General features: G+C 44.5%; 3 protein-coding genes across 3 annotated transcripts; 2 read left to right on the forward strand and 1 right to left on the reverse strand.

The window, feature by feature from the left end:
• Nucleotides 1-1908: 1908 nt before the first annotated feature.
• On the forward strand, nt 1909-5107 carry LOC120822331 (butyrophilin subfamily 2 member A2; the record flags this gene model as incomplete). Its single annotated transcript, XM_078107433.1, has 6 exons — nt 1909-2321; nt 2664-2733; nt 3008-3349; nt 3891-4178; nt 4265-4402; nt 4581-5107. Coding segments are annotated over exons 2-6 (1356 nt in total), but the record flags the coding sequence as incomplete, so codon positions are not given.
• Nucleotides 5108-15204: 10097 nt separating this feature from the next.
• On the forward strand, nt 15205-16619 carry LOC120821478 (uncharacterized). Its single transcript, XM_078106003.1, has 4 exons — nt 15205-15450; nt 15530-15727; nt 16105-16171; nt 16321-16619. The coding sequence occupies exons 1-4, from the start codon at nt 15270-15272 to the stop codon at nt 16379-16381; spliced, it is 507 nt and encodes a 168-aa protein (XP_077962129.1). The 5' UTR covers nt 15205-15269; the 3' UTR covers nt 16382-16619.
• Nucleotides 16620-17959: 1340 nt separating this feature from the next.
• On the reverse strand, nt 17960-19088 carry LOC120821426 (uncharacterized). Its single transcript, XM_078106004.1, has 5 exons — nt 18951-19088; nt 18813-18878; nt 18675-18740; nt 18522-18602; nt 17960-18336 (listed from the first exon to the last, which is right to left on the reverse strand). Exons 1-5 carry the CDS (start codon nt 19050-19052, stop codon nt 18289-18291), a joined length of 363 nt encoding a protein of 120 aa, XP_077962130.1. The 5' UTR covers nt 19053-19088; the 3' UTR covers nt 17960-18288.
• Nucleotides 19089-22559: the final 3471 nt, after the last annotated feature.

Here is a 22559-nt window from a genome sequence, read left to right on the forward strand (position 1 = left end):
TAATATATTTTCTTTTTAGAGACTTTATTCATATTACAGTATTTTTCAATCGCTAACAAGCACTTTCCCATACTTCAGAATTTTTTTCTAAACTCTAAACACAGACTCACACCTACAAGACACAATTGGCCAAATTGATCATTTTCTTCTCAAAAACACATTTTGTTAAATATACACTAACTCTTCATTTCAAAACAGAACACATCTTTCTCTGCACACACTAACTTTACCAAAACACTGGAAATCTGACTCAAAATGAAATGATTCTGTCAAAGAATAACATTTGTTTTCACTTCCCAAGGTACATGCAGTCAAACGAAGTCCAGCAGGTTTCAAAATTTTGGCTATTGTTGACATTATAAACATAGACTTTTATGTTTCAGGTAACATGCAATGCACCATTTATACTAAATGTATTGGTTTGGAACTGTATGTGCACATGTGCAGTAATGTTCACATTCAAACGCATTCCAGTAAAAAGCGAATCAGTTATTTTTTCTTAACTGTTTACCAAAGACGGTACAGTAGAAACAGTATAATAGAACAGAAAAGGTTTATTTTATTTTAACAAAATATCCATGAAACACGAGCATTCTGAAAAAAACAACAACAGCCAAAAGCCCAGATGACAAGGGGGGAACTAAAAATGGCAAACAATGTACGCATCTAATCCCTGCGATCTTCAGGGTTCGGTCACATGTTTTCGTCAACATCACATCTGACATCATCTAAGGCGATGCACCTCCTTCTGCATCTCTCACTGGACCTGCACCTCTTACTCTTCCTCTCACTGCACCTCCTACTGCACCCCTCACTGCTCCTCTTCCTGCACCTGCACCTCTCACTAGACCTGGTCTTCTCCCTGGGCCCCTTGCTCTTCCTCGTCCTCGTCCAGACATTACAGTGTTTGTCTTTTTCTGTTTCTGTTTCCAAAAGCATCACTCCTCAAAGTCCTCCTTAAATAAGCCAGACTGGAATCAGCTGTTGTTGATTTACCAACATAAATCAGCTGTCAATTATTCAATAGTTTGTTCATTATCAGCTGAGATATATTGTTTTTGAACTGATATCATTGCAGAAGCAGAAGTTTTTATACTGTATCAACGGTTTGGAATATTGTTTTTGCTATTGTGGGATGGTGTGTGTTAACATTTGTGAATACTACTGTGGTGGAAGATTTTGCACAGACAATCGTTAAGTAAGAATCAAAGGCTCTGAGTCAAGTATGTCTTTTCTCCGTTTATTTCCTTGCAAGGGAAAAAGGGTCACAACAGCTACGTGGTCAGTAGACTGTCAAGAACCTCCTTTTCTTCCCAACACATCGAGGCAGTTCTTATACCTAAACTTAGATATCGGTGGCGTCAACAGAAACCGTTAACCATCTTGTTGAGTCTCTACAGTCAGGGTACTGGGAACATCTTGTCCATGTAAGACACGTCAGTTCTTTGACCGTATCCTTGCTCTCCCAACATGCTAAAACAAAGGTGGTCATAGACATAACAAACACTTTGTTCAATCTCTACAGCTATGACGCTGGAAACATCTAATCCAAGAGGGAGACATCAGTTCTTATGTCAGGGCCTTTGTGACCTAAGCACTTGCAACTAATAAACTGGTTATACAAATGAAGCATTTAAAAGGGTCACATATCATTTTCCCATTACACTACTAAAACAATCCATCGTTTTGTTGGGAGGTTTGACTTGTCTGTTAAGATAAATGTAAGCATTGTGGACATGTGTTCACTGACTGCATATTGTGTGAAAACGACATGAAATGTGTGAATTGTTTGGCCACAAAACACCGATGCTGTGCTAATTGTGTTTAGAGTTTTGAAAATGTGACAAATGTTTGGACAAACGCTTGTTAGCGATTGAAAAAAACTGTACGGTGTTTTGCACCTTCAGAGTATTAATCATGTTGCGTTGATCAGAAACAGAAAGTCTGTTTGAACAAAATGGGGTGAATTCTTCTTTCCTGCACTGCAGAGCGACCACACCTCTTCCACTGTTAATGTTCACAGTAACAAACGTTTATGAGCGCACTTTGACCCCGTCTTCATTTGAGGCGACACGCACACTTCAGGTACGAGTGACTTTTCTACTTTAACTTCTACTTGTCAGATGTTTCCATTAAAGTGTGTTAATTATTGTGCACATTGTCATTACATTCATGAATGATTTAAGACGTTCAGCCTGGACTCGTCTGTGGTGGAGGTCGTAGTAACACCTCCGCCTTCGCTCCTGATAACTGTTACACCCCCACCTCCCTCCACCAACCCCCCAGGGACCGTTAGAGCAGAGGACAAAGACGCTTTTCAGGTAACATTTAGAATCTGACATTAAAGAGCTGTTTTCTCTGCTACTTTCTCTTAATCCGCTCGGTGTGAACTTGTGGGAGGTGAAAAGCGCTGATGCTAAGCTAACAGATTATGAAGGAAGGAGGTGGAGCCTCGCTGAAGGGCTGTTGGAACGTCAGCTTTTGTCTTCTCGTACTTTTGTCAGAAATTGTACTTTTCATATTTAGTTGTTAGAGGTTTCAATCAGTTTAAGATGATGTTGCTGCAGAAATATTAAAATACTAATTATGCAGCTAAATAGTGAATGTTGTAAACAACATAAAACCACCGTTTTGTTTTATATGAAATGTGTCTGAATCTTCAGGACTCCAGGATGACTCACTATGAGGACGGACTTCCTGTCGCCTTCCTTCTCCTAATACACTTCATTGGAGGTAAGACACACACACACACACACACACACACACACACACACACACACACACACACACACACACACACACACACACACAATGAGTGTGTAGCCTGTAGCTTAGGGGCTTCACCTACAGAAGGTCAGTCATGGACATGACGTGTGTGCGTGTCCCCTGGTCATGTGTTGAATTACACGCTACATATTAACACGTCATCCTTCAGCGTGTTGGACCAGTTGGTGTCAAAGACCTTTAGATGGAAATATGGATTCCAATGATCTGAACCATCTCTCAGGTGGTTCTCTGCCAATCGATCCACCTCAGCTGGTCACGGCGATGGTCGGTGATGACGTCGTTCTGCCCTGTCTGCTGGACCCCCCCGCGGATGCTGTTTCCATGACGATGGAGTGGGGGCGAGCGGACATGAAGCCCAGATTCGTCCTTGTGTGGCACGATGGAAAGGAGCTGCTGACTGGCCAGAACGAGGCCTTCAAGGGCAGAACTTCACTGTCCATCAGCGGGCTGGAGCGTGGAGACGTCTCTCTGAAGCTTTCCTTCGTGAAGGTGTCTGACAGCGGGACGTACCGGTGTTACCTCCAGAAACCCAACCAGGAGCATCTGGTCCAGCTGCTTGTAGGTGGGTGGACTGAGGACATGTCTCACATTCACAACTTGTATCCCTCAATATGGTCTTCATACTGCTCCAGACTTTAAGTCTTCATTTACTGGACGCTCCCGTAAACATCACAATGTGGTTAAAATACATAAAAAAAATGAACTTTTTGTTCAACAAAACTTCACGTTTGACCTAAAATAAGTGAGTTCCCTCCATGAAGTCCAGTGAGACAGGGTGACGGGGGGATCATTGCTTCACCTTCTGGACCAACAACCTGTGTTTGATAAGATTACATTACATCACATGTCATTTAGCTGACGCTTTTATCCAAAGCGACGTACAATAAGTGCATTCAACCATAGGGTACAAACTCAGGAGAACAAGAAACAAGAAAGTGCAATTTCCTCAAATAAGCGAATTTACAATTTGCTATAGATGAGTGACGTCACAAGTACAATTTAAGTGCTGCAATTTGTTAGTCTTTAGTCGAGGTAGAGTCTGAAGAGGTGTGTCTTTAGTTTGCGGCGGAAGATGTGAAGGCTCTCTGCCCTGATAAGATCAGGTGCGGCCTCGTCTCCTGCCATCAGCCTAGCAGGCCTCCACCTGGCCAGCAGCGCAGTGCTTCTTCACTGTGAGTCCAGAGGCTGGTACCCGGAGCCGGAGCTGCTGTGGCTGGACGCTGAGGGGAAGCTGCTCTCTGCTGGACCTCCAGAGACCCTCAGAGGTCCTGATGACCTCTATAGTGTCAGCAGCAGCGTGACGGTGGAGAAGAGACACAGAAACAGCTTCACCTGTAGAGTCCAGCAGAGGAACATCAACCAGACCAGAGAGACTCTCATCACGGTTCCAGGTAGAAGACTTTCTAGAAGAACAACCATCAGATTCCTGCTGATGAAACGTTCATGTTGAGTAAATGTTCTTCTCTTGATGTTCCAGAGGACTTCTTTGTGGCTCCAGCTGTTTGCACTCCTGCTGTTTGCACTCCTTGTGTTGCCTTCAGTGTGGTGTTTGCCTTCCTGTTTGTCATCATCGTTGTTGTCCTTCTGGTCTGGAGACGGAGACACAAGATAACAGGTGAGTCAAATATGAATTCAACTCAAATGTAAAATTAATCATTGAACATTCCTCTTATTTTGAAATATTCATCATTATTGTAAATCATTTCTGGCCTCTCAGCAGAACTCTGTGATGTGGTTTCACAGCTTTCTGTGTAATAATAAGTCCTTCATGGTCCTGCTTGTGTTCCTCACAGACACAAAGACACAGCAGTCTCTGATGGAGGAGGAGAGAAGAAGAGAAGATCTCAAGAAGAAAGAGGAAGAACAGAAGGATTTAAAACAGATTATTGATTTACTGACAGAACAGAACAATGAACTGATGGAACAGAAAGCAAAGGTTGGTGAGCAAATGAGGAAGCTACAGAAACAAGAAGAGGAAAATGAGGAGAAGGTTGATTTAGTGGAGAAAGATGAAAGAGAGAAGGAGGGAGAGAAGACAGAGGACAAAGGTCATGGACTCCTCAAAATGAGAAGAATCATAACAGAGAACAACTGGAAACTGCTGGAGAGGAGAGAAGAACTTCAACTACTGAATATGAACTTAGATAAAATATCACAGAAATGTACAGACGACTTAAAGAGACTCACAGAGAAGAAGAAGAATCTAGATATCGATGTGGAGAAAATAAAGAAACAGCTGGAGGATACAGGGAGCGCAGTGAGAAGGAGGAGGGAGGAGAGAGGAGGAAGGATGGGGGAGAGAGGAGGGATGAGGGAGGAGAAAGGGGGGAGGAAGGATGAGGGAGGAAGGATGATGGAGGAGAAAGGAAGGAGGACAGATGAGAGAGGAGAAAGGGGGGAGGACGGATGGGGGAGGAGAATGGAGGGAGGAAGAAGGGAGGAGGAAGGAGGGAGGAAGGATAATAGAGGAGAAAGGAAGGAGGACAGATGAGGGAGGAGAAAGGAGGGAGGAAGGATGAGGGAGGAGAAAGGAAGGAGGACAGATGAGGGAGGAGGAAGGAGGGAGGAAGGATAATAGAGGAGAAAGGAAGGAGGACAGATGAGGGAGGAGGAAGGAGGGAGGAAGGATAATAGAGGAGAAAGGAAGGAGGACAGATGAGGGAGGAGGAAGGAGGGAGGAAGGATGAGGGAGGAGAAAGGAAGGAGGACAGATGAGGGAGGAGGAAGGAGGGAGGAAGGATAATAGAGGAGAAAGGATGAGGACAGATGAGGGAGGAAGAAGGAGGGAGGAAGGATAATAGAGGAGAAAGGAAGGAGGACAGATGAGGGAGGAGAAAGGAGGGAGGAAGGATGAGGGAGGAGAAAGGAAGGAGGACAGATGAGGGAGGAGGAAGGAGGGAGGAAGGATAATAGAGGAGAAAGGAAGGAGGACAGATGAGGGAGGAGAAAGGAGGGAGGAGAAAGGGGGGAGGACGGATGGGGGAGGAGAATGGAGGGAGAAAGGATGGGGGAGGAGAAAGGAGGGAGGACGGATGGGGGAGGAGAAAGGAAGGAGGACAGATGAGGGAGGAGAAAGGAGGGGGGAAGAATGGGGGAAGAGAAAGGGGGAGGACGGATGGGGGAGGAGAATGGAGGGAGGAAGGATGGGGGAGGAGAAAGGAGGGTGAAAGGAGGGAGGAGAAAAGGGCAGAGATGAAATAGGAGAAAGAAGGGAGGAAGAATGACAAATGAACGGTGGGGGAGGAGAAAGGGAGGAGGAAAGATGATGGAGGAGAAAGGAAGGAGGACAGATGATCGAGGAGAAAGGAGGGAGGAAGGATGGGGGAGGAGAAAGGGGGGAGGACGGATTCGGGAGGAGAAAGGAGGGAGGAAGGATGATGGAGGAGAAAGGAAGGAGGACAGATGAGGGAGAAGAAAGAAGGGAGGAAGGATGGAGAGGAGAAAGGGGGGAGGAAGGAGGGAGGAGAAATAGGAGAAAGAAGGGAGGAAGAATGACAAATGAACGGTGGGGGAGGAGAAAGGAGGGAGGAGGGAGTTTCTCCCTCCTCTGTCGTTGGGGGAGGAGGGACGCGGGAGGAGAGAGGAGGGAGGAGGGATGAGGGAGGAGAGAGGAGAGAGGAGGGAGGAGGGAGGAGGGAGGAATCTTATGACACACAGTCAGTTTCCTTCATCCATAGATCTCACTTGATCTTCTTTAACTTCACTTGATAACTTCTGATTTGTTCCTTCAGAGGAGGTAGAAGTACACACAGAGCAGTACTACATGTACAAGGTGGTAGTAGTAGTAGTAGTATTTCTAGTAGCAGTAGTAGTAGTAGTAATAGTAGTAGTAGCAGTAGTAGTAGTAGTAGTAGTACTAGCAGTAGTAGTAGTAGCAGTAGTAGTAGTAGTTGCAGTAGTAGTAGCAGTAATAGTAATAGTAGTAGTAGTAGTAGCAGTAGTAATAGCAGTAGTAGTAGTAGTTGTAGTACTAGTGTGCGTTCATGTGTTCATCACAAAGTGGAGGTAAAATGCAGATAATGAAACCAGTGAAGAAGAGGAGAACGTGAGAAGATGAGCTGGACCTCGTTCCTCCTGATGAATAAAGTGTTTCAGTCAAGTTGTCACATGTCATTTCCTTTCATACCAAAGTGTGTCTTGTTATGAATGCGTTGTGGATGTATAATAACTTCATGAGGAACTTCCTGTCCAGACTTCACACACCTGCGCTCTTATTTTGTAGAAGTGTGTAAATGTAATTGAGTCGTTTTTCAGATCCAAATAAACCTGAAATGATCCACTGATCCGTCCATCCATCGTCCACATCAACTTCTCTGAGGAATTCCCTCAGCATGCGATGCTGGGTGGAAGAGGATGCCCTGAGAATATTGATCATTTTCATTCTTGTATTCATCACTTCAGCGTGCTCATCTGACAGGGAGGCACAGAGGACAGATTGGTGAATGATGCAATGTGAGCTATGAGCTCTGGATTGTCCTCTTTCAGTCTTGCTACAGCTCCTTTCTCTCTCCCTATCATAGCAGGGGCTCCACCTGTGGCTATTGAAACCACTTGTGTTGGCTCTATTCCTCTCTTCGTTAACATCTCCTCAATGGCCAGGTAGACATCTTCTCCTCTTGTACTGGTTTGAAGGGGAGTGACACCTAACAGGTCTTCACAGAATGCTTTCTGGTCTGTGTTGAAACACCTGACCTACACTAACAGCTAAGCACTGTCACAGATGTGAGTGGACTCATCCACAGCTAAGCCTACACATGGTGCCTTATGTATGGCTTCATCTAGCTGGGTTAGCACATCCTCAGTTAATATTTCACCTTTCTTTGTGGCAGATGATGCTGACATGGGTATTTGCTTTATCTTATCACAAAGCTCTTGTTTTGGTTTTCCGTCAAGTAATGTTTCAGAGACGACACTCATGCGTTCTTTGACAAGCCCTCCATCAGTAAACGGCTTTTTGTGTTGCCCCAAAATCCAAGCACCTCTGAGGGAACCCTCATGAGCACGTTGTTGGGCAGTGAACGTGTGGCTCAGGACATTTGTTCTTTATGTTTCTCTCCCTTTCTCTGTCTCACTCGCCTTTTCATCAACTTTCTCCGGCGCAGTCGTCCGTTTCTCTCCCTTTGTTTTCTAAATGTGTCGCTATCTTTCTTTTTCTTTCTCTAACTTTCTCATCTCTCAGCGCGGACGCAGCGCTGTCTTGAGACGTAATGTTTACCGCCGAGAATGCATAGATTTGATTGGCTGAGTGGTATCACGTGGGATGGCTTAACTCGCATGCAATTGGTCTGCGCGTTTCCTCATCCGCTAAACCACTACCGTAAATACTGCAAAAGCCGCGCCGCGCCGCCGGGTAAAATAAAATAAAAACGCCGTCAGGTTTTAAATCACAACCTTCTGTTTTGGCTGGCGGTCCGGGTCCGGATGGGACGGCCTCTGGGTCCGGACCCGGACCGCGGTCCGCCAGTTAGTGACCTATGAGCTAAAGGAAGAGGGAGATTGTGAGCTTGTATGTTCATAACTTTATCAGGAGACGTGTGACCGTCTGATGTCTCACTGTGTCACACGTTGTGCTGGATGTTCTCCATGTGAACGTCATGACGTCATATCGATTACTGGCAGATAATATAGTTCAGTTAACCAGGATATGACAGTAGATGATCATTTGTTAAACATTAAATATCCACTTTATTCTACTTAAAAGGCACATTATGAAAGTATTCTTAGTGGTTTTATGTCATACATTCTGCAGTTGGCCAGATGGACAACGTGTCTCAGCGAGATGATGGAAGAAGGACCGTCAACAAGCAAACATGAAACCAAGCCGTGTCTTGGATGGGATTCAGGCTCTTTGCTTGTGTACAGCTGGTTTTATTTCTATATTTTGCTTTTATACTATAAATAGGCCTAATGTGGGATCATATTCATATGTGATCAATACTTTCTTGTTGATACAAAGCCAACGTTTATGGGCTGTTAAGTCCCATTAATACAAATATATGAATAAATAATCACTAATAGCTTTGCTTACACCAACTGTTCAACCTTCACTGTAACAAATTGCTGTAAATTTACGGTGCATTTCTAACGGTATCTTACAGTATGTCATAATAACTGTAACATACAGTTAAATTTCCATCCCTTGCTTGTAAATTAACAGCCAATGTCATGAATAAACAGTTAAAGCTGTCAATTTACAATAATAGACTACCGTAATTCAATTGCATGTTACATATATTTTATGAAGTGGTGGAAATACACATACAAGTGCAGTGAATCACAATCACTAATGTATGGAAGCCCATGTCAGCCACTGAAAAACAGGTCCTGTAAGTCATCATAATGAGATACGATGATGACTTTGACTTACAGGACATTACTATACATGCAGCTGTCACTTTTATCCAAAACGCCCATGGTTTGACATAATTTAGGTGGAGTAATTGGGTCTTTACGTGTCTTGCTCAGGGACACTTTGACGGTATAGGGAGCAGCCAGGATTTAAACCACCGACCTTGCTCTGCACGGCACACCCTCCCTATCTCATGCGCCGCCTTCACTGTCGTTTCAGTGGCTGGAATGTAAAGATTATAAATATTTGTATTATTCAAAGTGTTCATTGCCTAAAAGTCATTAGAGTGTTAATCGTGACCGACTGCTCCTGAACGTGACGTCAGACGCGTAATCTCAGTTCATCCAGAACACCTGAGCAGTTCAATATGGGAGGAGCTTCTCATTGCCTCGTCTCTCCAAGTAACGTTGGTAAGTGTTATTTGTCTGGCAGGATTAACATTCTCCTTCCTTACATCTTGTTGTCTTCCTCAACTTTGTCGTTTTAATATTTTCCAATGACAGTGTTTCTAAATATTTTATTTTGGTTTGTTTTACAGAGGCTCTGGATTAAGGACGCCAGCTGTTTGCTGCGGTCAATTGAAAGTGTTCCATAGCGTATTGTTGCAGTTAGTTTACCTTGTTCCCAATGATTTTATGATTCATTTTTTTATTATTGTATACATGCGGCATATTTTATGTTTTGTTCTTGGTTACAAATATCTAACATGTTTGTCTCAAAGGCATCTAATAAACTCCAACCACTATGACCGAAATGAGTTTGGTTGTCTTTCTTTGATTTGTGGGGAATTAAATGCGAAAGTATACGGTTATAAGTAAACGGTAACATTCTGGTATTTATAGCACAAAAACAGTAATCGTATGGTAACAAACTGTAATCCAATATACAACCACGTACCGTATATCACGGTAGGGCACTGTAAATAAAAAAGTAAGTTACTAGCGTCGACTGCCAGTAAATGGTAGTTGATTCACAGTAAAATTGGTTCAAGTTTAGGGTAACATACAGTAATCCATTTTATGGTAACATAGTGTAAAAACCATTTACGGTATTATACCGTAAAAAAAGGGAAATTCCTGGCGTCCTTGCTGCCAGTGAAATCCCGTTAATTTACGATGAAAATTTTTAGAGTGTTTGTGTACTATAGTATTAGTACGAGAGTATTATATCGCTCAAACCTGAATGCTCTGCCACACCGAATTGTGTGAGAAAACCCAGCAAAAAGTGTCCTATGTTTTAAATACACAATAAATGCATTCTATTTAGTTACATCTTACACGTGTGGAGGTGCTGTAGAAAAGTCCCACCGTCCGGTTTTATCTTCTCATATCACTTTATTCATCAAACTAAAGGCAACAAAAGGAAGAAAGATGGAACAAAGAAAAAAACTGAATATTTTCATGTCTGTAAAAAAATGACGTTGCAAGAAAAATACGTTCACTTCACCTTTTAATCCAGAGAGAAAGATACAGGACTTCCATCAAGTTATCAGGGATCATCAAGGTAGAACAGATGAACTCTGGAGCTCCATCAGGTTCTCTATCATCATTTTGAGTCTCTCATAGTTCCTCTTTGTCTCGTCTAGTTTCCACTGAGCCTTCAGCAGGTTCTCTTTGGCTGTTATTAACTCCTTCGGTTTGTCCGACTGCTTTTCTCTCTCCCTTATTTCATCCTCCACAGACTGAAGCTCCTTCTTGTTCTCCACCTTCTCAGTCTTCACCTTCTCAAGTAGACTTGCGAGTTGATCTTTGGTTTCCTCCAGTCCGGTCCAATGCTGCTTTATTTTGGAGACCATCTGAGACAGTTTGACCTCATTTTCCTTCTTCAGCTGCTGTAGTGTGTAGACGATCTGAGTCATTTTGGCCTCAACTTCCTTCTTCTCTTGCTGTAGTGTGTAGACCATCTGAGTCATTTTGGCCTCATCTCCCTTCTTCTGCTGCATTAGTGTGGAGACCATCTGATCCAGTTTGTCCTCAACTTCCTTCTTCTGCTGCAGTAGTGTGGAGACCATCTGATCCAGTTTGTCCTCAACTTCCTTCTTCTGCTGTGTGAGTGTGAAGACTATATCATTCATATGGGCCTCATCTCCCATCCTCTGCTGGAGGTCCCTTAGAAGTGTTTTCACCTCTAACAAGACGGGACATTAAACGACAGAAACAGTTATTAAATATCAAACAATATTCCAGTGATTCAAATGTCAATCAACAGAACGCATGTAAGTTACTGCATGTAGCCCCCATCAAACCCCCTGATGTTTAGTAAAGTAAACTCCAACATGAACACTATGTGACACTGGTTTGGTGTTTCAATTCATTCATGTTACTACCTGTTAATAATGTTCCTCTGCTCTTTCACATAAAGGTACATTGTGTTGTCGGTCATCAGATAATCAAGAAGTTTGTGTGTCGATGTGATATAATGTTGTGGTGCCAAAGATGATCGTCTACATCCGAGGTTGAGTACCAGTATTTGGGTTTTTCCATTCCCCCCCCCCGACCTGTTTACATTGCATTACATTACATGTCATTTAGCGGACGCTTTTATCCAAAGCGACGTACAATAAGTGCATTTCAACCATAGGGTACAAACTCAGAAGAACAAGAAACAAGAAAGTGCAATTTCCTCAAATAAGCCAATTTACAATTTGCTATAGATGAGTGACGTTACAAGTACAATTTAAGTGCTACAAATTGTTAGTCTTTAGTTGAGGTAGAGTCTGAAGAGGTGTGTCTTTAGCATTTAGCTTTTAAGCATGTTTGTCTTCTAACTACATTTCCTGCTCCGAGGATGAAAACCTTTGAGTAGCCTTTGCGCACAACGATAGTCGACACTGTTTGAAAACATTAAATGTTGAGTTTTTCTAACATTACCAATGAAGGAAAGTGACTCATTACATTTAAAGTAATTTCAATGATCTAGTTGGTGAAATATGACATCACTGTAATCATGGATGAGCTGTGACCTACCTTTAAATTTACACCACTCAACCCGGAAACCAACGAGCTGCAGGACAACCAACCCACCAGCCACAGCCAGGAGGACCTTCTCCATGGAGCTGGCTTCTTCCAAAAAACCGCTACCTGAGGAGGGGACAGAGACCACTGAGCGGAGCAGCATCAAGTCCTCCACAGGAGCTGTGAGGCTTCATCACTGCAGACCTCTGGTGTGTGTGTGTGTGTGTGTGTGTGTGTGTGTGTGTGTGTGTGTGTGTGTGTGTGTGTGTGTTGGTTTCCTCGAAAGGAAAAGGACTCACCGCTCATCAGAGGACAGGACGGTGCTTCTGAGGAGGACTGATGAAGCTCTGTGACCCTGTTCAATCAGAGACAAACAGACGTCTTTCCTCTGTTGTAGAACAGGACACTTTTACTGTGTTTAGTATCCACTTGAGAGGATTCTAATCCACAATAAGCAGGATTAACGTCTCACTTCAAACTGACGCTGTGAATGCGTTTTTTGAGATCTTACTTGTCGTGTGAGTGAAGAAGTCGGATCGTCTCAGGTCTCCGGGGACAAAGTCCTCCCATAAAGACATCATATGCATCAGGTGACATCAGCCTCTGGTTCCTATTGGCTGCTGACTGATGGGTCAAAGGTTTCAAACACATCAACATGATCCCAGTGAGGGACACCTGACTGTTGGTGAGTCAGCTCAAAGTGTGGAACCAAGCGTGACCTTTGCCCTCAGGGTGACTTATAGTGTAAAATCTCACCGTAAATCAATGGTATTTTACTGGCAGCAAGGACGCCAGGAATTTACCGTTATTTTACGGTATAATATCATAAATGTTTTTTACACTATGTTACCGTAAAATGGATTACTGTATGTTACCCTAAACTTGAACCAATTATACTGTGAATCAATGGTTTTGTGTTATAAATACCAGAATGTCACCGTTTACTTATAACCGTATACTTTTGCATTTTATTCCCCAGAAATTGAAGAAAGACAAACATGTTAGATATTTGTAACCAAGAACAAAACATAAAATATGCCGCATGTATACAATAATAAAAAAATGAATCATAAAATCACTAGGAACAAGGTAAACTAACTGCAACAATACGCTATGGAACACTTTCAATTGACCGCAGCAAACAGCTGGCGTCCTTAATCCAGAGCCTCTGTAAAACAAACCAAAATCAAACATTTAGAAACACTGTCATTGGAAAATATTAAAATTACAAAGTTGAGGAAGACAACAAGATGTAAGGAAGGAGAATGTTAATCCTGCCAGACAAATAACACTTACCAACGTTACTTGGAGAGACGAGGCAATGAGAAGCTCCTCCCATGTTGCACTGCTCAGGTGTTCTGGATGAACTGAGATTACGTCTGACGTCACGTTCAGGAGCAGTCGGTCACGATTAACACTCAAATTACTATTAGGCAATGAACACTTTGAATAATACAAATATTTATAATCTTTACATTTGGGCCACTGAAACGACAGTGAAGGCGGCGGATGGGATAGGGAGGGTGTGCTGTGCAGAGCAAGGTCGGTGGTTTGAATCCTGGCTGCTCCCTGTGCCAAGTTGAAGTGTCTCTGAGCAAGACACCTAACCCCCAATTACTCCACTTAAAATTATGTCAAACCATGGGCGTTTTGGATAAAAGTGACAGTTGCATGTATAGTAATGTCCTGTAAGTCAAAGTCATCATCGTATCTCATTATGATGACTTACAGGACCTGTTTTTCAGTGGCTGACATGGGCTTCCATACATTAGTGATTGTGATTCACTGCACTTGTATGTGTATTTCCACCACTTCATAAAATATATGTAACATGCAGTTGAATTACGGTAGTCTGTTATTATTGTAAATTGACAGCTTTAACTGTTCATTCATGACATTGACCGTTAATTGACAAGCAAGGGATGGAAATTTAACTGTATGTTACAGTTATTATGACATACTGTAAGATACCGTTAAAATTGCACCGTAAATTTACAGCAATTTGTTACAGTGTATCTCTCATCTGAAGGATCCCTGGAGGTGACTGCAGAGGGCAGAGTGGGACTTCTACATGTCCTCTGTCCCCCCACAGGCCTGCAGGATCGGTCTGTCCACACTGTCCTCCTGTTGTTTCCTGACGTGATGGCAGGAGGACGTGAGGACAGACTGTTGGTGTTCATGAGGTGGATCACGTAGCTTTTTTCACACTGGATGGTTTCACCTGCAGCTCCGACCCACGGAGATATTTCTACACACGTCGACACCAGAGAGGACAGGAAGAGGAAGGGAGGCCGTGACGTCTCGTGAGGTCTGATCTCAGTCTGCAGCAGAGACGTCATGGAGGTCACAGCTCTCTGCTTCACCCTGAGTGAGTACTGACTCTTTGTTTTATTCTCTCCACGTGGACACTGAGGTGAACCTCATCTGTCCTCGTGTGTCCCTCCAGTGGTGGAGCTGCTGGTGCTGCTGGTGGACCCCCGTTGCTTTGCTGGTAAGAAGGACTTCCTTTGGTCCGTGTGACCTTCTGATTGACGCCTCTAATGTCTGCGCATTATAAGCACAGTTCTCTGCTCCACCAGCTGCTAATACTTGTGTCCCCGTGTCTCAACTCACGGCTGTGTGTCTCCGTCTCACATGCAGCTCTTCCTCGGGTTCGTCCAGACAGACTGCAGTTCTTTGAATATGAGAACGTGACTGTAGACTGTGCAGAGTTCTCTGGATCGACTGAATGGAGAGTGATGAGGAAACTGAACCAAACCCAACCAAAGAGGTCTGTCAGCTGGAACTCGTCGTCCCCGTCCGTCTCCATCCATCCAGCCTTTAGTTATGACAGTGGAGCGTACTGGTGTGAAGACTCGGAGGGGAGAACCGGTGATGCCCTCAGCATCACCGTCACCGGTAGGTGGAGGAAATTATGGATTCTGTGCTTCACCCGCTGACCTACTGACCTCTGGCAAAGATCTCAAGCAGCAGTCAAGACACATTTAGCAAAGAGCTCTCAAGCAATTAGTAACTGGTGATAGTTTCAGAGGGAGAAGCTAAAGGAGGCTGCTTGGTTTCATAGAGTCGCTTTTATACTGCCTTTTATACGTGAACCCCTTTGTTCAGATGGGTCCGTGATCCTGGACGTTCCTGCTCGCCCTGTGAAGGATGGAGACCACCTGGTCCTCTGCTGTACGATGAAAGATCTTAAAATCATCGCTGATTTCTACAGAGACGGCTCCCACCTGGGGACGCGGTATGACGCCACGCTGACGCTCCCAAACGTCTCCCAGGGGGACGCAGGACTCTACTGGTGCAGCGTCTCTGGAGCCGGGACCTCCCCACAGAGCCGGCTGGGGGTCCGGAAGCAGGCTGAAGGTGGTTTGAGGTTGTTTGGACGAGGTTTTTGGCTCCATTTAATAAATACAGACTTTTGAAATCAAACTCTTCTTTCCAGCAGCAGATGAGGAGACTGGTCACCTGACCTCCACCCACCCCACCCACCTGACCTCCACCCACCCCACCCAACTGACCCCCACCCACCCGCCTCTCCCCCTCACCGGCCCCTCCCCTCTGCTCGGGGTGGTGGTTTGCGTGTTGGTGGGGGCTCCGCTGCTGCTGCTGGGGGGACTTCTTCTCTGTAGGAACCGTGAAGGTACATTGAAGGACGTTTCCACCTCGCTTGTCTTCTCCGTCCTCTTGTTGGTGCATCATTGGTTTGTGAAGTGAAGCTCGGGGAGGTCGAAGACACCCAGTGGGGTTAGGTAGCAGCTCCGTTGGGTGAAGGTTAGGAGAACATGCAGTTTTTGGTTTGAAGGCTTCGTTATGAGTCATGCAGCTCGTTAAAAAGACCTCGTAGGCGACTCGCCGCCTTTTTCAGTCTTCAGAATGAGTCACATTGGGAAAGAACCACGTTTCGTCCAAAAGGAAATGTTTCAACAAGTAATGGATGTTTTCCATCAGCACTGGTACAGACTGAAGATCTCCTGAAGGTGTGTGTGTGTAATCAGAAATATGTTTATTTGTCCCCAGCAGAAGCAGAGGTGTCTTCAGCAGGTTCCCCGGAGGAGACGCTCCTCTATTCCACAGCCTACTATCGGTGAGAAGCGTCCTCCTCCCCTCAGGGGTCAAAGGTCACACATGGGGGGTCGGGGGGGACCTGCAGTCAGAGCACGTAGCCCATCACCCGGTGCTGTGTGTCCTGACCTCCTCGTCCGTCCTGAGGCGTCTCCTCTCGTGTGTTCACAGGCTTGGCGGCGAGGCTGAAGGCCGGAGGAGACAACCTGCCCGAAGTTCTCCTCCTGTGTGACGCCGAGGAGGCCTCAGGGTCTCCCTGCAACGCCCGCTTGGTACGCTGCAAGATGCCTCCAGCTTTTTCAATTTGTGTTTGTATAAAAGATGGTTTCTGGATTTTAAATTACCTGCAAAAGTTTTCTTTCCAGTATGAAATTATTTTTAAGAGTGACTGAATCTATCTGAATCTTTTCATGGTCACTGATCAGCTGATCGCTCCCTGAAGGTTCGGCACTAATAAAGACGCTGCTGCTGAAAACGTCTCATCGTTTCCTTTCTTCTCCGTCTCAGAACATCTTGTCGTTTGGTGCTTCTCTTCTTATGCTCAGTTAACAGCAGCAGCAGTTTGAGGTGTTTCACATCCTGCCCCCCCACTGTGTATTTATTAAACCACGTCATCAGATGTTCCCCCGCGTGCTGCTTCTGACCCGTCGCTGCGGTCGACACGCCGACGCTTCAGAGCGCGTCGCATTCTCATCACTCGATCCATCAGAACACAAACTACAGCGTTGATCTGATTTCATCCAGAAGGATGGATTTCATCTTCTTCTTCGTTGGTTTTTGTGTTGTCGCTGAAGGACAATCGTCCTTTACCGTCATCACTGACAGAGATCAATGCTCATTTGTGTGTAACCAGCGGTGAGACCCTGAGCTCCTCCCCCTTGGAGATGCTGGTTGTTAGAGGAGCTCCTTCATTCCCTTCGCTCCTGTAAACGGTTCAGTAGAAATATTCCATTTGGCTCCAAGATATTCATTCTAAAAATGGAAGAAAGGAAAATGGGGCAAAACTCCGACCCGATGACGTCGCTCTGCCGCGGGTCACATGACCATCGAACCACGCTAACAACCCGTAACGCCTGCACCGCGTGCAGCGCTGTTGAAGGTCCCACCTCGCGGCTCCTGAGTGGAGGAGGTCACGTTTCTCTGACCCGGTGTGGAGGACGTGAAAGGACAGCTTCTTGTCTCTATGGCGGGTTTAGACGTGAAGCAGCCGGCTGCTCTTTGAGAGACACTGGAGCGTCGGCGGGGGACACGCGAGGACGCCGTGGCTCTCAATGTGATGCGACAGGTTCTAAAAGCGTCGGCGTGTCTCTACAAGACGCCGCAACGCTGACCACGCAGAGCGACTACAGGCGGCAGCTGCTCCACCCGGTGACGTGGTTCAACTTTCACTGAGGCCGCAAATACACAACGACAGAGTCAGAGACACCCAGAGAGACACAAAGAGACGCACATAGACACAAATAGACACACAGAGACGCACAAAGAGACGCACAGAGACGCACATAGACGCACATAGACACACATAGGCACAAATAGACACACAGAGACGCACACAGAGACACACAGAGACGCACATAGACACAAATAGACACACAGAGACGCACACAGAGACACACAGAGACGCACAAAGGCACAAATAGACACACAGAGACGCACACAGACCCAAGCGGCTGTTTCCACCTGAAACCCGCTGGGCTTCTTTAGCGCTTCCGTCCAGCCGTGTGAACCGCGTGAACCGTGTGAACCGTGTGAGCCGTGTGAGCCGTGTGAAGTCGTCTGCTCGCTGACTCAAGAAGAACCAGAGACGGAATGATGCTGGTAGACGTCTTTAGTAACATTTGTGTCTTCAAAGAGCGGTTCTGAGGAGAGAAGAACCCTCAGAACACAAAACATCAGCACATCTGTGAGAGGAACACCTGATGCTTTACGACCTTACAGGTCACCCTTTGACCCAATCAATCAGTATGACATCTTAAGCTTTAGCTTAGCATGCTAATGTTTGCTAAAGAGCACTAAGCAAGAACAGCTGGGACAGATGGGAATGTCCTCGTTTTGCAGGTATTTGGTCTTGAACCAAACGGTTGATCATCAGGACGCCAAAGAAGCATTTGGCTTCTGAATTTCATGTCTCAGATATTCTCACGGAAGAGCAGACGACGTCTTCTTCTGGCCGCCGTGGTTCGCTCTCTGTTTGGGGGACAGATAATCTAAATCAGTATTCATGGTCGAGTGAAAGAAGCTTGGTTTGCAACACGAGGGCTCTTCTGCTGCAGACGGGACTGAAAGTAGGCCGTTGATGTGGCTTCAGATTACGGGCCCAAATATACCACCTCTCAACCCCACGTGACACATAAAACCACAGCAAGACTCACAGGCTGGAAGATCTGATTTCTTCTTCTGCTTCTTCTGGACCACAGCGTACGTCCCGTGGTCTGGATCTTCTGCACGAGACTCTGGAACACAAAACCGTTCAGCTCTTTAATCCTCATCAACGGGGTGAAGGACGTCGCCCAAACTCCACGTACCTTTCTTCTTCTGCTTCTTCTGGACCACAGCGTACGTCCTGTGGTCCTGATCTCCTGCAGGAGACTCTGGAACACAAAACCGTTCAGCTCTTTAATCCTCATCAACGGGGTGAAGGACGTCGCCCAAACTCCACGTACCTTTCTTCTTCTGCTTCTTCTGGACCACAGCGTACGTCCCGTGGTCCTGATCTCCTGCAGGAGACTCTGGAACACAAAACCGTTCAGCTCTTTAATCCTCATCAACGGGGTGAAGGACGTCGCCCAAACTCCACGTACCTTTCTTCTTCTGCTTCTTCTGGACCACAGCGTACGTCCCGTGGTCTGGATCTCCTGCACGAGACTCTGGAACACAAAACCGTTCAGCTCTTTAATCCTCATCAATGGGGTGAAGGACGTCGCCCAAACTCCACGTACCTTTCTTCTTCTGGTTCTTCTGGACCACAGCGTACGTCCCGTGGTCCTGATCCACAGCGTCCTGTCCTGAGACTGGATCACAAGCAACAGAGAGCGGACTGGAATACATGACGCTACAGAGCAGCACACGACTTTCACTCTCAGGATGACGGTCAACATGAAGAAGACCAATTAACGAACCCAATGGTCAAAGACAGAGAGATGTAGCACGCTAGCGTTCTCACTCGTAGCATGCTAGTCGGGCAAATGTTGAAATATTTGATTCTTAAGAGGAGAAATTCTGCTTTTTAAATTATAATTGATGGAATTACAATTAATATTTTCTATTAGCAATGTCAACTTGTTAAATTATTATTAGACTCTATTGAGTCGGCGGCTTGTGTCTCAGACTACAGAAGCAAAGAGGAAACAACGTCAGTAGGAAACCACAGAAGAAGAAGATAATACCTCCACGGTTCCTACAGAGAAGAAGTCCCCCCAGCAGCAGCAGAGAAGCCCCCACCAACACGCCAACAACCACCCCGAGCAGAGGGAAGTGGCCGGTGGGGAGGACGGGGGGGTGGGTGGAGTTGGGGTGGGTGGGGGTGGTGGGGGTCCAGTGACCAGTCTCCTCATCAGCCGCTAGAAGGAAGATTTGATGTCATCTTCTGTCTTTAGGCTGGAGACAAAAACGTATTTCATACCTTCAGCCTGCTTCCGGACCCCCAGCCGGCTCTGTGGGGAGGTCCCGGCTCCAGAGACGCTGCACCAGTAGAGTCCTGCGTCCCCCTGGGAGACGTTTGGGAGCGTCAGCGCGGCGTCATACTGCGTCCCCAGGTGGGAGCCGTCTCTGTAGAAATCAGCGATCTGTTTACGATCTTTGTTCTTACAGTGGAGGATCAGGTGGTCTCCATCCTTCACAGGGCGAGCAGGAACGTCCAGGATCACGGACCCATCTGAACAAAGGGGGGGGGGGGGGGGGGGGGGGGTTAGTTTTCATTACACACCAGAGGAACGAGGTCCAACAGGAAGAGCTTCATTGGGTAAATAATAAAACAAAACAAGTGTAAAAGATGAAAGATGTTTCCATCATATAACTGGATAGTGATTATTTTGGGTGATTATTATATTTGAGAAGATTGAGTGGATCCTGTATTCTTAATTCTATTTAGAGAATTTAATCATTTCTGTCCATTTCTACAATAATTCCCGTATTCTTAATTTTATTTAGAGAATTTAATAATTTCTGTCCATTTCTACAATAATTCCTGTATTCTTAATTTTATTTAGAGAATTTAATCATTTCTGTCCATTTCTACAATAATTCCCGAATTCTTAATTTTATTTAGAGAATTTAATCATTTCTGTCCATTTCTACAATAATTCCTTTATTCTTAATTCTATTTAGAGAATTTAATCATTTCTGTCCATTTCTACAGTAATTTCTGTATTCTTAATTTTATTTAGAGAATTTAATAATTTCTGTCCATTTCTACAATAATTCCTGTATTCTTAATTTTATTTAGAGAATTTAATAATTTCTGTCCATTTCTACAATAATTCCTGTATTCTTAATTTTATTTAGAGAATTTAATCATTTCTGTCCATTTCTACAATAATTCCTGTATTCTTAATTCTATTTAGAGAATTTAATCATTTCTGTCCATTTCTACAATAATTCCCGTATTCTTAATTTTATTTAGAGAATTTAATAATTTCTGTCCATTTCTACAATAATTCCTGTATTCTTAATTTTATTTAGAGAATTTAATCATTTCTGTCCATTTCTACAATAATTCCCGAATTCTTAATTTTATTTAGAGAATTTAATCATTTCTGTCCATTTCTACAATAATTCCTTTATTCTTAATTCTATTTAGAGAATGTAATCATTTCTGTCCATTTCTACAATAATTTCTGTATTCTTAATTTTATTTAGAGAATTTAATAATTTCTGTCCATTTCTACAATAATTCCTGTATTCTTAATTTTATTTAGAGAATTTAATAATTTCTGTCCATTTCTACAATAATTCCTGTATTCTTAATTTTATTTAGAGAATTTAATCATTTCTGTCCATTTCTACAATAATTCCTGTATTCTTAATTTTATTTAGAGAATTTAATCATTTCTGTCCATTTCTACAATAATTCCTGTATTCTTAATTTTATTTAGAGAATTTAATCATTTCTGTCCATTTCTACAATAATTCCTGTATTCTTAATTTTATTTAGAGAATTTAATCATTTCTGTCCATTTCTACAATAATTTAAGTCATTTCCCTACAAACCGCCGTCTGTCACACAGAAGGGAATTGACTCCTGATTTAATAGCGTTACACGTATGTGTCTGTAAGTAGAGGTAGAGCTACAGAGTGGACTCTATGAAACCAAGCAGCCTCCTTTAGCTTCTCCCTCTGAAACTATTACCAGTTACTAATTGCTTGAGAGCTCTTTGCTAAATGTGTCTTGACTGCTGCTTGAGATCTTTGCCAGAGGTCAGCAGGTCAGCGGGTGAAGCACAGAATCCATAATTTCCTCCACCTACCGGTGAGGGTGATGCTGAGGGCATCACTGGTTCTCCCCTCTGCGTCTTCACACCAGTACGCTCCACTGTTAGATTTAAAGGCTGGTGTGATGGAGACGGACGGGGACGACGAGTTCCAGCTGACAGACCTCTTTGGTTGGGTTTGGTTCAGTTTCCTCATCACTCTCCATTCAGTCGATCCAGAGAACTCTGCACAGTCTACAGTCACGTCCTCATATTCAAAGAACTGCAGTCTGTCTGGACGAACCCGAGGAAGAGCTGCATGTGAGACGGAGACACACAGCAGTGAGTTGAGACACGAGGACACAAGTATTAGCAGCTGGTGGAGCAGAGAACTGTGCTTATAATGCGTAGACATTAGAGGCGTCAATCAGAAGGTCACACGGACCAAAGGAAGTCCTTCTTACCAGCAAAGCAACGGGGGTCCACCAGCAGGACCAGCAGCTCCACCACTGGAGGGACACACGAAGACAGATGAGGTTCACCTCAGTGTCCACGTGGAGAGAATAAAACAAAGAGTCAGTACTCACTCAGGGTGAAGCAGAGAGCTGTGACCTCCATGACGTCTCTGCTGCAGACTGAGATCAGACCTCACGAGACGTGACGAGAGTCACGGCCTCCCTTCCTCTTCCTGTCCTCTCTGGTGTCGACGTGTGTGTGGTGACATCATGGAAAATTGTTTTTACAACATCAATGCTGTCCTGGACATTAGAGACAAAGGGAGCAGATGTGGACAACTGTCCATAGAGGACACTTTGGCCTCAGGTGGAGGTTTGCAGCCCCACTGCACAGCGACGGACTTCCCCTGTTTATAATCATAATGCATATATATGATAAAGTATATTTATAATATAATCATTGGCATGGAGCTCCCTCCGTGCAATGATTATATTATAAATAATATATATATATATATATATATATACGCTGAAAAGCCAACTAGTT

The sequence above is a fragment of the Gasterosteus aculeatus genome, chromosome 7 (assembly GCF_964276395.1).
Source record: "Gasterosteus aculeatus chromosome 7, fGasAcu3.hap1.1, whole genome shotgun sequence".
In the NCBI taxonomy this organism is placed as follows: Eukaryota; Metazoa; Chordata; class Actinopteri; order Perciformes; family Gasterosteidae; genus Gasterosteus; species Gasterosteus aculeatus.

Excerpts from the sequence above, each read along its gene's own strand:
- LOC120821478 (XM_078106003.1), top strand. The coding sequence starts at position 15,270 with ATGAAAGATCTTAAAATCATCGCTGATTTCTACAGAGACGGCTCCCAC. Across the intron at positions 15,728-16,104 it reads TCTCTGTAGGAACCGTGAAG|CAGAAGCAGAGGTGTCTTCA; the intron begins GTACATTGAAGG and ends ATTTGTCCCCAG. Across the intron at positions 16,172-16,320 it reads TATTCCACAGCCTACTATCG|GCTTGGCGGCGAGGCTGAAG; the intron begins GTGAGAAGCGTC and ends GTGTGTTCACAG.
- LOC120821426 (XM_078106004.1), bottom strand. The coding sequence starts at position 19,052 with ATGAGGATTAAAGAGCTGAACGGTTTTGTGTTCCAGAGTCTCGTGCAG. Across the intron at positions 18,879-18,950 it reads GAAGAAGCAGAAGAAGAAAG|AGTCTCCTGCAGGAGATCAG; the intron begins GTACGTGGAGTT and ends TTTGTGTTCCAG. Across the intron at positions 18,337-18,521 it reads GAAATCAGATCTTCCAGCCT|AGAGCGAACCACGGCGGCCA; the intron begins GTGAGTCTTGCT and ends TCCCCCAAACAG.